Raw genomic sequence first — 14,446 nt, forward strand, 5'->3', positions numbered from 1 at the left:
CAGCTGGCCTGGGGACGGGTTGTACAGCTGGCCTGGGGACGGGTTGTACAGCTTGCCTGGGGACGGGTTGTAGACCTGGTCTGGGGACGGTTTTTACACCTGGCCTGGGGACGGGTTGTACAGCTGGCCTGGGGACGGGTTGTACATGTTGCCTGGGGACGGGTTATACACCTGATCATGGGACGGGTTGTACACCTGATCTGGGGACGGGTTGTACAGCTTACCTGGGGACAGGTTGTACACCTGGCCTGTGAACAGGTTGTACAGCTGGCCTGGGGACGGGTTGTACAGCAGGCCTGGGGACGGTTTGTACATCTGGCCAAAGAACGGGTAGTACTGCTGGCCTGGGGACGGGTTGTACAGCTGGCCTGGGGACGGGTTGTACAGCTGGCCTGGGGACGGGTTGTACAGCTGGCCTGATGACAGGTTGCACAGCTGGCCTATGGACAGGTTGTACAGCCGGCCTGTGGATAGGTTGTACAGCTGGCCTGGGGACGGGTTGTACAGCCGGCCTGGGGACGAGTTGAACAGCTGGCCTGGGGACGGGTTGTACAGCCGGCCTGGGGACGAGTTGAACAGCTGGCCTGGGGACGAGTTGTACAGCTGGCCTGTAGACAGGTTGCACAACTGGCTTATGGACAGGTTGTACAGCCGGCCTGGGGATAGGTTGTACAGCTGGCCTGGGGACGGGTTGTACAGCTGGCCTGGGGACGGGTTGAACAGCTGGGCTGGGGACGGGTTGTACAGCTGGCCTGGGGATGGGTTGTACACCTGGCCTGGAGGCGGATTGTACATCTGGTCTGGGGACGAGTTGAACAGCTGGCCTGGGGACGAGTTGTACAGCTGGCCTGTAAACAGGTTGCACAGCTGGCATATGGACAGGTTGCACAGCCGGCCTGGGGATAGGTTGTACAGCTGGCCTTGGGACGGGTTGTACAGCTGGCCTGGGGACGGGTTGAACAGCTGGCCTGGGGACGGGTTGTACAGCTGGCCTGGGGACGGGTTTTACACCTGGCCTGGGGATGGGTTTTACACCTGGCCTGGGGACGGGTTGTACACCTGGCCTGGGGAGGGTCTTACATCTGGCCTGGGAACGGGTCTTACATCTGGCCTGGGGACGGGTCTTACATCTGGCCTGGGGACGGGTCTTACATCTGGCCTGGGGACGGGTCTTACATCTGGCCTGGGGACGGGTCTTACATCTGGCCTGGGGACGGGTCTTACATCTGGCTTGGGGACGGGTCTTACATCTGGCCTGGGGACGGGTCTTACATCTGGCCTGGGGACGGGTCTTACATCTGGCCTGGGGACGGGTCTTACATCTGGCCTGGGGACGGGTCTTACATCTGGCCTGGGGACGGGTCTTACATCTGGCCTGGGACGTGTTGTACTGCAGACCTCGGGACGCGTTGTACAGCTGGTCTGGGGATTGGTTGTACAGCTGGCGTGAGGACGGGTTGTACAGCTGGCCTGGGGACGGGTTCTACAGCTGGCTTTGGCAAGGGTTGTACAGCTGGCCTGAGGACGGGTTGAACAGCTGGTTTTGTGACGGGTTGTACAACTAGCCTGGGGACTGGTTGTACACCTGGCTTGGGGACGTGTTGTAATACTGGCCTGGGGACGTGTTGTAATACTGGCCTGGGGACGGGTTGTAATACTGGCCTGGGGACGGGATCTTCTGCGTGCCTGGGGATGGGTTGTACAGCTGGCTTGAGGACGGGTTGTACAGACGGGCAGGGGATGGGTTGTACAGCTGGCCTGGGGACGGGTTGTACAGCCAGCCGGTTGGGTTGTACAGCTGCCCTGGGGACGGGTTGTACAGCCGGAAGGGGGATGGGTTGCACCACTGCTTTTCCTTATTCTCATATCAGATATAGACAAAAATACAAGTCACAGCTTCGTATCATCCTTTGCAGATGACACAAAAATCAGTATGAAAATTACCATGGCTGAGGACATTGAAAAACTTCAAGCTGATATTAATAAAGTTTTCGACTGGGCATCAGAAAATAACATGATGTTTAACAGTGATAAATTCCAGGTACTCAGGTACGGTAAAAATGAGGACCTTAAACATAATACAGAGTACAAAACACAATCAAATGTACCCATAGTAGGAAAACAGCATGTAAAGGATTTGGGAATAATAATGTCTGACGACCTAACGTTTAAGGAGCATAACCAAGCAAATATTGCGACAGCCAGAAAAATGATAGGATGGATTACGAGAACTTTCAAATCCAGGGATCCCATCACAATGGTTGTACTCTTCAAGGCACTTGTGTTGTCCCGTCTTGAGTACTGCTCAGTACTCACTTCCCCCTTCAAAGCAGGAGAGATTGCTGAAATAGAGGGAATACAGAGAACATATACGGCACGCATAGACGCAATAAAGCACCTAAATTATTGGGATCGTCTCAAAGCCCTCCAAATGTACTCACTAGAAAGAAGACGAGAGAGATATCAAATAATATACACCTGGAAGATACTGGAGGGCCAAGTACCAAATCTACACAGTAAAATAACAACGTACTGGAGTGAACGACATGGAAGAAAATGTAGAATAGAACCAATGAAGAGCAGAGGTGCCATAGGCACAATCAGAGAACACTGTATAAACATCAGAGGTCCGCGGTTGTTCAACGTCCTCCCAGCAAGCATAAGAAATATTGCCGGAACAACCGTGGACATTTTCAAGAGGAAACTAGATTTATTCCTCCAAGGAGTGCCGGACCAACCGGGCTGTGGTGGGTATGTGGGCGTGCGGGCCGCTCCAAGCAACAGCCTGGTGGACCAAACTCTCACAAGTCGAGCCTGGCCTCGGGCCGGGCTTGGGGAGTAGACGAACTCCCAGATCCCCATCAACCAGGTATCAACCAGGTAACCAGGTACAGCTGGCCTGGGGTACGGGTTGTACACCTGGCCTGGGGACCGTATGTACACCTTGCCTGGGGATGGTGTTGGATATTTCCAACACCGAATACAACACTGTTGTATTCTCATTACTTATTACTAACTATACGAATTATTGTAGTAAGTAAAATTAACAACACGTAGAATTCTCATGTACTAATAATTCCATCTGAACAGTAGGCTAGAATTCTAACGTCACCTGACGCCAGTATTGCGTCAGATTTCCTGACAGTAAACACATTATATCCAATGTATGTGAGAATTAAATTCGATTCTCTATAACTAAGGCATTCTGTATGATAACTAATTGCAGATGAATTGACCTCCAACTAAAAGCCGAATAGAGCGTTGGAGTCATAACGTTTATCTCGTAATGAAGCTAACGTCACCAGTGAATGCCATGGGGAGACATTAATTCCTCTCCCTTATATATTTACTATTCTTAAAGTGGTAAATAATAATAATTTCCTCCTCTAAATAATAAACCCGTCCAGTCTTCAACGTTTCAAGTGTAAATGTGAGAAATATTAATGTTCGTGACATAAATTGTTTTATGAACGCGCGACGCGGAGTGGGTTTGGGGAGGACCAACTCAGTACACGTGGAGAGCCGCTCAGAGGCAGACCTGCGCATACCGTACTCACAAGGAGACGCCATTGCCCAGCCACTAGGGCAGACGTTATCCATCCTCAGATGAAAGTCGCCACTGTGAGGCGTGAATAACCTTGCAGATAATATCTTCAGCTAGTGCTGGTGTCAAATAAGGAGCCTTTTATCTTGGTTCTTGACGACACGTGACCAGCCAGCGAAGCGCGCCACTATCCAGGATAGGCTTAGCCGGAGCCTGGGGATGCGAAGCACGGCAATCTTAAAACTTATACAGTGCCCCACAGCTAAGTATATTCCTTTATGTGATGCATCGGGTAAAGAGTTTAGTAGTAGCTGGGTGATTGACCGTTATGATGCACGATAACATCTAATAACAGGTGATTCAATTTTGTCACCTGTAACTCTCAATTTCTTGAATATATAGATTCAGTAGTTAAATTAGTTGCTACTGTAAATATTTGTCTTGCAGCACGAGAGCAGACTTCTCCATGCCGCCTTCTCCCATGTTAATCCGTCTCATTCGTCAGCCGACCGAGTCCAGAGAATAAGAGGAACTTCCATGGCTTGTCTAAAGGAATCGTCATTAAGCTAAGATTTATTTTCTTTCATGATTCTATTGCAATTTCTTATGTGCAGAATTCCTCAGGATTAATATGTGGTTTACTGTAACTCTCATTACTATGTTCATAATCTATGTTCCCATTTATGGTAATGATATCAGTTTCAATATAATTTTTATAGGATTAGATTATTATTAATTGAATTAGTGAACGAACCACACTAATTCCTGGACGTACTTACCTCCAGTAATAACCCCCCAATGTAGGTGCTTGAGGGTTTGATTCATTTAATTATACAGCCCATTAATTATTTCTATGATCATATTCTCTAGTATTTTATCCATAGTTACTGGTTCATCTAGGAATTATCTAATGATCAGAAATTCTCAGTTTCCCTCTTTACTATAAAAGCGGGTGGTCCTTCGTAATTTAATTTACTACATTAATATTTAAATAATCAGATTCAAGCCCCAAATATCCCACATTGTGGTCCTTATCGAACCGGATAGGCATTAAATTTATAATTAAAATATTAATCATTAATAACTAATCCTTGTGTGATAGAAGCTAGACTAACTATTTAATTAATTGTGTCAACTAACAGTGTAACACATCAGTTAGTCTAGATCACACTAACATAGCTACCTTATACATAGCTTTAGTGGGTCATAGCCAATTACCCACAACACTTAGACCTACACTTCATACTGAAGTAGAATCTTTAGGTCACCAAGAGCAACAGCTCATAACCTTATATTAATCACTAACACCAATTAAGTGTTAACCATTTAGGCTATACCAATGTTTCAATATATGGCTGTCAGCAGACTGTCCATTATAGCCTGAATCCATGTTATAATTAATGATTCACTCAAGTCAGTGGATCATTAACATTTAGGGATCCAGTATACTAATATAAATTACTGATCTCATACTAGTTAATCATTACTAACCCTGATAATATTTTATTCCACAATTAGGAGTACATTCAGGAGTTAGATAATATTTACGGCAGTAGAATACTTGCCAAACACAATTAATTCTTTTGTGTTCATTTAATTTCTTATACACATAATTACACAAGTGTATATATATTATATAAAATACAAAAAACCCAAAAACACAGCACAATTATTTGCACATTAGTGCACCATAATATAATCTTTGCCAACCTTTATTAGTTAGCAATTTAGGCTGTGATTGTGTTGAATTTGGCACAAGCACAGACTAAATATAGTTGTAATTTCTCGAGTAGAAATTCTCACGACTAGGCTTGAGCTAATTAGTGACACATATATTATTCATTTTGTGCTGACCCTATCAAGGGTGGGATTAACCATTTATTGTGTAATTATTTTATTGCATATTTCTATGTATGTTTTTGAGTGTTACTGTAAGTCTGCTACCCATCCGAGACTGATTTAGAAGAGCTAAGCTGAGGAACACCTGTAGTGAGACCAAGGTACCACTCAAATCTTAGTTGCTTATTATTAGGTAGGTAGCTAACCTCTAAATGAGGTAAATTACAACCAGCCTCAAGAAATATCAGGCTGTCAACACTTATACCTGCTCTACATCAAGGAGCAGACACCATAGCTATACCACTAGCTACATAAGCCCTATCAGGCTCAATTTACCGCAAGAATGAATCCTTTAGAAAGGAATGCAAGATTCTTGACAGCTCTTCAACGTCCCTTAGGAAAACTGCTTATGAAATGTCATCTCTGTGTCGAAACTGACCCAGGTGACGTCTATAGACTAGCAAGTTACGTAAGGATCGCCATCCAAAAATATGATCATGTAAAGACTGTAATCGAGTCCCACAGGAATTTACTCCAAGTCGGTCATACTGTCTCAGACCATTTACGTCTAACAGAATCTGATCTCGATAACTATGAACATTCCGTTCAAACCAGGTTAGACCGATATAAGGAGGTGCTTGCGAGACAAGATATTCCCGAGTGGGTAGATCAGATCATTAATAGACCTGTATCCAAGTTAACACTCAGTTCAGATGAAATACCTGAACTAACTCAAGACGAGAATCCTCTAATCAATGCTGATCACTATACAAGATCAACAACTGAAGTTCAACCTTCATTTTCTAACCTCTCATCTAATACAGCTTCATGTGATGATTTGTTTACAGAGTCTGATCAAATTTCAGACCACTCTTCTCAATGTTCCCTGGATTCTTTAAGTTCAATACATAAGGCTACTGAATTAACTAGCTTATCACCAGAACCCAGAGAAACAAGTGAAGCTGCAGATGAAACAAGTGAAGCTGCAATAATCAGTGAATCTGAACCAGAAAATGATAAAGCTAATGCTGCAGCAGCAGTCGAAGCTATAATTAAAGCTGAGGCTTCACAAGAAGCCTTAAGCAACACAAGTAATGGTCACAATTGCTCACAACAGCCTTCTAAAGTAAGTGCTAACAATGAGAAGACTATTATAAACCTTGTGCACCAATTATTAAATTTATCTTCACCAGAGCAATCAGTTGACTCCTTACAAACCTTTAGTTTCCAGTTTGAGTCACTGATAAATTCTTTCAGTAAAGAGGTGGATCACCCAACTACTGAGTGGATGACTAAAATTATCATCCAGAGAAAATTGTCTGGTGACACACTTAATAAATTATATGTATGCCAGAATGGTAATACCCTGTCAATGCAGGATATATTTACAGGTTTGCGCAATATGAGCAATCATACAGCAGACCAAGCAATTAATGCTGAATCTGAATGCACCAAAACTGTACCTACATCAGTTTCCTTACCTGAAACTCCTAAAGTGACACTGTCACTAGGTAAGAAAGGTGCTAATAATCAATGTAACCAGAATCAGTCAAACACTGATTCATCAGTGAGGCCTAAGAGTCCCACAGGTGCTCCTAAGAGACCTAATAGTCCAAAGGGCACTCCAAAGAGCCTATTAATGGTTCCCCAGAGTACACCAAGTACTGACAAGAGAATAAATAACAAGCAAATGCAAGCAGCAAAACCATCACAACCTGCAAATACTGTTTTACCTAAACCGGTAACCCCTAAACGATCTGTAGGATGGGGAATGTGCTTGTTTTGCAATCAAAAACATTCTCTGTACAAATGTGCTAATTATCCTAATAGAGACACAAGAGTCAGACGACTCAAACAGTTACACAAATGTACTAGGTGTCTCAAACTACATAATGTTAACAGCTGTGACACCCCACTGAACACCTGCAATAGGTGTAGAAGGGGCAAGCATCATGCTGCACTGTGCAAATTAGTTAGGACTAATTATGTCAATCCTAGAATAGGACGTAGAGAATCTATACCAGTACAGTGCTGCAAGGTGCGAGATGTGTACAGCGTAACTTCACAAGCATCTCAAGTGGATGCTGCTTTGCCTACTGCCCAACTTCAAGTGAAGAACAGAGGAACCAAGATCACCATACATGGACTATTTGATCAAGGTTCCCAGAGAACTTTCATTACTCAAAGGGCAGCAGAGGCACTTAATTTACAACCAATAGGACAGGTAAAATTAAACTTGTCAGGGTCCATGATAAATCGAGGAACCCATGAATACTCCGTAGTTCAACCACTTGTACGACTAGGTAGTCACGCCAAGGCTGTCCAAGCCATTGTTGTAGATCAAATACCTTTAGACTTAAATATTAAGGGTCTGGGGTACACAGACCACTTCCTACAGGAACGTGAAATTAATTTGGCTGACAACAAATTAACGTCTGACCGCCTTAACAATATAGATGTACTAGTAGGAGCCGACTACTATTACCAGTTCATAACTGGACATGTTAAACGATTGGGGATGAATATGCTCCAATCTGCAGGTGGCTACTTACTTACTGGTAAAGTTCTGAATGTGAACAAGCCTAAGCCTGCCAACAATAATAAATTAGTCAGCAGTAAATCAATTCTCCAGCAGCAAGCTAAAAGGAGAAACACAGCTGAGTAATAAACTCAGATTGAATGTAGTGCAATTGATACTCGCCGAGATGTTTCATAGCTCTCAGTGATAACCAATGGTCCGTACTCAAACAAGTACAAGTCACAACGACCAAACCATTGAATTCACTGCAGACCTAGAATTATTCTCGACAAGTAGTAATTGACCACACTCAGTCTTCCTAGCTAAATTGTAATGTTGGGCTAGAGAATCTAGTACTCCCTAGGTAATTAATAATGTTAGGCTAGAGAATCTAGCACTTAATGCCACTGGCATTTAATGAATTTAGTAATTCTATGAAGTCATCAAGCAACTTCAGTAATTACAAATTCACTAGGACCACTGGTCCACTATACTTGCGCTTAAAGGTTTGCCAAGAAAACCTTCTTAATACCATGTTTTCTGCACTAAGAGTTAGTGATATATACTTGCATCAATTGTTTGATTTGTTTTTTCTTTCGTTTCTGCTTATTTAGTGTAGGAGCGCAGCACGAACAAACTTGCAAACTTACTAATACGTAAGCGAATTTACAGAGAACTAATATGTTTAATGCATTATCGTTAAACATCAGCATTGTTAATTAACATGCTTCATGAGCTTAATATAGCTCACCTTAGAATTAACGTAATAATATGAGTGCTTGTTCCCCATGCGTACGAGCTTAATATTGCTCGCCATGATAATTGAATGATGCAAAACTCCACCTCGTTAATTCGAGTTCACTGAACTCACCCTGTTAACTGTTAACGAGCTCACTGCAGCTCACCCTGTCAACACTGTTGACGAGTTCACTGAACTCACCCTGTTAACTGTTAACGAGCTCACTGCAGCTCACCCTGTTAGCACTGCTAACGAGCTCACTGTAGCTCACCCTGTCAACACTGTTGACGAGTTCGCTGCAACTCACCCTGTTAGCACTGCTAACGAGCTCACTGTAGCTCACCCTGTCAACACTGTTGACGAGTTCAATGTAACTCACCCAGTTAGCACTGCTAATGAGCTCACTGTAGCTCACCCTGTCAACACTGTTGACGAGTTCACTGTAACTCACCCTGTTAGCACTGCTAACGAGCTCACTGCAGCTCACCCTGTCAACACTGTTGACGAGTTCACTGTAACTCACCCTGTTAGCACTGCTAACGAGCTCACTGTAGCTCACCATGTTCACGAGTTCAATATAGCTCGATCTGTTAATGAGCTCAATACTGCTCACAATGTTAATTCGAGTACATTTTTGCTCACAATTAGCTTAGTCTCTTACTTAGGTAGGTTAGAAATTCAAACCATTTATTTAGGTAGGTATAGGGACTTTAGTTAGTGTCAACTGAGTACTAGCCTAATCTGTACTCACCATTAATTACAGTTGACTATACTTATAGAGACTGATTTAATAAACTCAAATTCATGTAAAGGTGATTTCGTATTAACCAGTTTACAGTGTCAAGCCTATGAGCTGCCATTCAATTAGCTCATAAGTCAGAATGACTAGGCTACTAATCTCACTGTCGACTCAGAATTTTCCTTGATTTTAATGAATAAACTTTTCAGTTCTCTACTTTTCTATTATTTTAGCTAGTTAGCAAATTAGTTGTACCATCAATCAGAATGACTACTGCACGGCAGTGCACATTAAATTCAATTTCCTCATTTGAATTTGAGGTGATCGTGATGCTGCGTGATGTTATTGTCTAGTAACTCAATAGTTATAAGTCACAGCGACCCTAGACAGTCACCTTACTGTAGTGTCATAGTCTCCTTGATCTTAAATGACTAACAATACTTTACTGTATAATTATACAATAGTGTTATCAGTTCTTAGGAACTTATTCTGAGTTTACCTATGATTCAGCAGCTACGTAATACACCATTACATGTCACTGCGACCCTAGTTGTTGAGTTTATTGTGAGCTTTAGAGTGTTCCTGATTACCGATAACTTAATTATTTAATGTTTCAATATTTAATACATGTTTCCACTAAGGGAAACTGCAAGCCAATTACAACTCTGAAGAAGAGTAATTTCCTTCACTTTCCACTGAGATAACTATGATGATACTACGATGTGATATCACGTAACAAAACATTACATGTCACTATGACCCAGGATATCGCATCACCGTAGATTCTGTTAGTTTAAATTGGGAGAGTTAAATTCTATAAATATTGTGTAGGCTACAAACAACATGTTTATTTTACATGCAAATAGCAAGACTCAAGTTCTTGTAAGTCCTTGATAAATCCGGGACGTTCGTTATGTGTGTACTAACATACTAACATATTAACATACTAATGTACTAATCTTAATATCACTTCGGGATAGGTCAGTACAACACAGTACACTACGACCCTAGAATCCTCCCCCCGGAGTTATGTTGGATATTTCCAACACCGAATACAACACTGTTGTATTCTCATTACTAACTATATTAATTATTGTAGTAAGTAAAATTAACAACACGTAGAATTCTCATGTACTAATAATTCCATCTGTACAGTAGGCTAGAATTCTCACGTCACCTGACGCCAGTATTGCGTCAGATTTCCTTACAGTAAACACATTATATCCAATGTATGTGAGAATTAAATTCGATTCTCTATAACTAAGGCATTCTGTATGATAACTAATTGCAGATGAATTGACCTCCAACTAAAAGCCGAATAGAGCGTTGGAGTCATAACGTTTATCTCGTAATGAAGCTAACGTCACCAGTGAATGCCATGGGGAGACATTAATTCCTCTCCCTTATATATTTACTATTCTTAAAGTGGTAAATAATAATAATTTCCTCCTCTAAATAATAAACCCGTCCAGTCTTCAACGTTTCAAGCGTAAATGCGAGAAATATTAATGTTCGTGACATAAATTGTTTTATGAACGCGCGACGTGGCGTGGGTTTGGGGAGGACCAACTCAGTACACGTGGAGAGCCGCTCAGAGGCAGACCTGCGCATACCGTACTCAAGGAGACGCCATTGCCCAGCCACTAGGGCAGACGTTATTCATCCTCAGATGAAAGTCGCCACTGTGAGGCGTGAATAACCTTGCAGATAATATCTTCAGCTAGTGCTGGTGTCAAATAAGGAGCCTTTTAACTTGGTTCTTGACGACACGTGACCAGCCAGCGAAGCGCGCCACTATCCAGGATAGGCTTAGCCGGAGCCTGGGGATGCGAAGCACGGCAATCTTAAAACTTATACAGTGCCCCACAGCTAAGTATATTCCTTTATGTGATGCATCGGGTAAAGAGTTTAGTAGTAGCTGGGTGATTGACCGTTATGACGCACGATAACATCTAATAACAGGTGATTAAATTTTGTCACCTATAACTCTCAATTTCTTGAATATATAGATTCAGTAGTTAAATTAGTTGCTACTGTAAATATTTGTCTTGCAGCACGAGAGCAGACTTCTCCATGCCGCCTTCTCCCATGTTAATCCGACTCATTCGTCAGACGACCGAGTCCAGAGAATAAGAGGAACTTCCATGGCTTGTCTAAAGGAATCGTCATTAAGCTAAGATTTATTTTCTTTCATGATTATATTGCAATTTCTTATGTGGAGAATTCCTCAGGATTAATATGTGGTTTACTGTAACTCTCATTACTATGTTCATAATCTATGTTCCCATTTATGGTAATGATATCAGTTTCAATATAATTTTTATAGGATTAGATTATTATTAATTGAATTAGTGAACGAACCACACTAATTCCTGGATGTACTTACCTCCAGTAATAACCCCCCAATGTAGGTGCTTGAGGGTTTGATTCATTTAATTATACAGCCCATTAATTATTTCTATGATCATATTCTCTAGTATTTTATCCATAGTTACTGGTTCATCTAGGAATTATCTAATGATCAGAAATTCTCAGTTTCCCTCTTTACTATAAAAGCGGGTGGTCCTTCGTAATTTAATTTACTACATTAATATTTAAATAATCAGATTCAAGCCCCAAATATCCCACAGATGGGTTGTACAGCTGGCCTGGGGACGGGTTGTACACCTGTCCTGGAGACGGGTTGAACACCTGGCCTGGAGATGGGTTGTACAGCTGGCCTGGGGACGGGTTGTACACCTGTCCTGGAGACGGGTTGAACACCTGGCCAGGGGTTGGGTTGTACAACTGGCCTGGGGACGGGTTGTACAGCTGGCCTGGGGACGGGTTGTACATCTGAGAAGGGGACGCGTAGTTTTGCTGGCATAGGGACGGGTTGTACACCTGTCCAGGGGACGGGTTGAACACCTGGCCAGGGTCGGGTTGTACAGTTGGCCTGGGGACGGGTTGTACACCTGGCCTGGGGACGGATAGTACAGCTGGTCTGGGGACGGGTTGTACAACTGGCCTGGGGACGGGATGTACACCTGTCCAGGGGACGGGTTGAACACCTGGCCAGGGGTCGGGTTGTACAGTTGGCCTGGGGACGGGTTGTACACCTGGCCTGGGGACGGATAGTACAGCTGGTCTGGGGACGGGTTGTACAACTGGCCTGGGGACGGGTTGTACACCTGGCCTGGGGACGGGTTGTACAACTGGCCTGGGGACGGGTTGTACACCTGGCCTGGGGACGGGTTGTACAGCTGGCCTGGGGACGGGTTGTACTGCTGGCCTGGGGACGGGTTGTACTGCTGGCCTGGGGACGGGTTGTACTGCTTGCCTGGGGACGGGTTGTACACCTTGCCTGGGGACGGGTTGTACAGATGGCCTGGGAACGGGTTGTACACTTTGCCTGGGGACGCATTGAACAGCTGGTCTGGGGAAGGGTTGTACAGCTGGCCTGGGGACGGGTTGTAAAGCTGGCCTGGGGACGGGTTGTACAGATGGCCTGGGAACGGGTTGTACACCTTGCCTGGGGACGCATTGTACAGCTGGTCTGGGGATGGGTTGTACAGCCGGCCTGGGGATGGGTTGTTCAGCTTGCCTGGGGCCGGGTTGTACAGCCGGCCTGGGGATGGGTTGTTCAGCTTGCCTGGGGCCGGGTTGTACAGCCGGCCTACGGGGCGGGTTGTACAGCCGGCCTGGGGACGGGTTGTACAGCTGGCATGGTGATGAGTTGTACAACTGGCCTGGGGACGGGTTGTACACCTGGCTTGGGGACGGGTTGTACATGTTGCCTGGGGACGGGTTGTACACCTGGCCTGGGGACGGGTTGTACACCTGAACTGGTGACGGGTTGTACACCTGACCTGGGGACGGGTTGTACAGCTGGGCTGGGGACGGGTTGTACAGCTGGCCTGGGGACGGGTTGAACACCTGGCCTGGGGACAGGTTGTACACCTGGCCTGGGGACGGATTGTACAGCTGGCCTGGGGACGGGTTGTACAGCAGGCCTGGGGACGGATTGTACATCTGGCCTGGGGACGGGTAGTTCTGCTTGCCTGGGGATGGGTTGTACAGCTGGCCTGGGGACGGGATGTACACCTGGCCTAGGGACGGGTTTTACAGCTGGCCTGAAGACGGGTTGTACAGCAGGCCTGGGGACGGCTTGTACATCTGGCCTGGGGACGGGTAGTACTGCTTTCCTGGGGACGGGTTGTACATCTGGCATGAGGACGGGTTGTACAACTGGCCTGGTAACGGGTTGTACAACTGGCCTGGTAACGGGTTGTACAGCTGGATTGGGGACGGGTTGTACAGATGGCCTGGGAACGGGTTGTACAGCCGGCCTGGGGAAGAGTTGTACAGCTGGCCTGGGGACGGGTTGTACAGCTGGTCTGAGACGGGTTGTACACCTGGTCTGGGGACGAGTTGAGCACCTGGCCTGAGGAAGGATTGAAGAGCTGCCCTGTGGACGGGTTGTACAGCTGGCCTTTGGACGGGTTGTACAGCTGGCCTGGGGACGGATTGTACAGCCGGCCTTTGGACGGGTTGTACACCTGGTCTGGGGACGAGTTGAACACCTGGCCTGGGGACGGGTTGAAAACCTGGCCTGGGGACGGGTTGTACATCTGGCCTGGGGAAGGATTGAACAGCTGCCCTGTGGACGGGTTGTACACCTGGTCTGGGGACGGGTTGTACACCTGGCCTGGGGACTGGTTGTACAGCTGGCCTGAGGACGGGTTGTACAACTGGCCTGGGGATAGGTTGTACAGCTGGTCTGGGGACGGGATGTACAGCCGGCCTGGGGACGGGATGTACAGCTGGCCTGGGGACGGGTTGTACAGCCGGCCTGGGAAAGTGTTGTACAGCTAACCTTGGGATGGGTTGTACACATGGCCTGGGGACCGCATGTACACCTGGGCTTGAGACGGGTTGTACAGCCGGCCTGGGGACGAGTTGAACATCTTGCCTGGGGACGGGTTGCACAGCTGGCCTGTGGACGGGTTGTACAGCTGGCCTTTGGACGGGTTGTACATCCGGCCTGGGGACGGGTTGTACAGCTGGCCTGGGGACGGGTTGTACAGC

At 45.5% G+C, this 14,446-nt stretch overlaps 1 protein-coding gene across 1 annotated transcript; it reads right to left on the minus strand.

Annotated features, from left to right (window-relative positions):
- Positions 1–93: 93 nt before the first annotated feature.
- On the minus strand, positions 94–14,397 carry LOC138366150 (tetra-peptide repeat homeobox protein 1-like). Its single transcript, XM_069326893.1, has 2 exons — positions 14,235–14,397; positions 94–848 (listed from the first exon to the last, which is right to left on the minus strand). Exons 1-2 carry the CDS (start codon positions 14,395–14,397, stop codon positions 94–96), a joined length of 918 nt encoding a protein of 305 aa, XP_069182994.1.
- Between the last annotated feature and the right edge of the window lie 49 nt (positions 14,398–14,446).

This window comes from Procambarus clarkii, chromosome 2 (assembly GCF_040958095.1).
Source record: "Procambarus clarkii isolate CNS0578487 chromosome 2, FALCON_Pclarkii_2.0, whole genome shotgun sequence".
In the NCBI taxonomy this organism is placed as follows: Eukaryota; Metazoa; Arthropoda; class Malacostraca; order Decapoda; family Cambaridae; genus Procambarus; species Procambarus clarkii.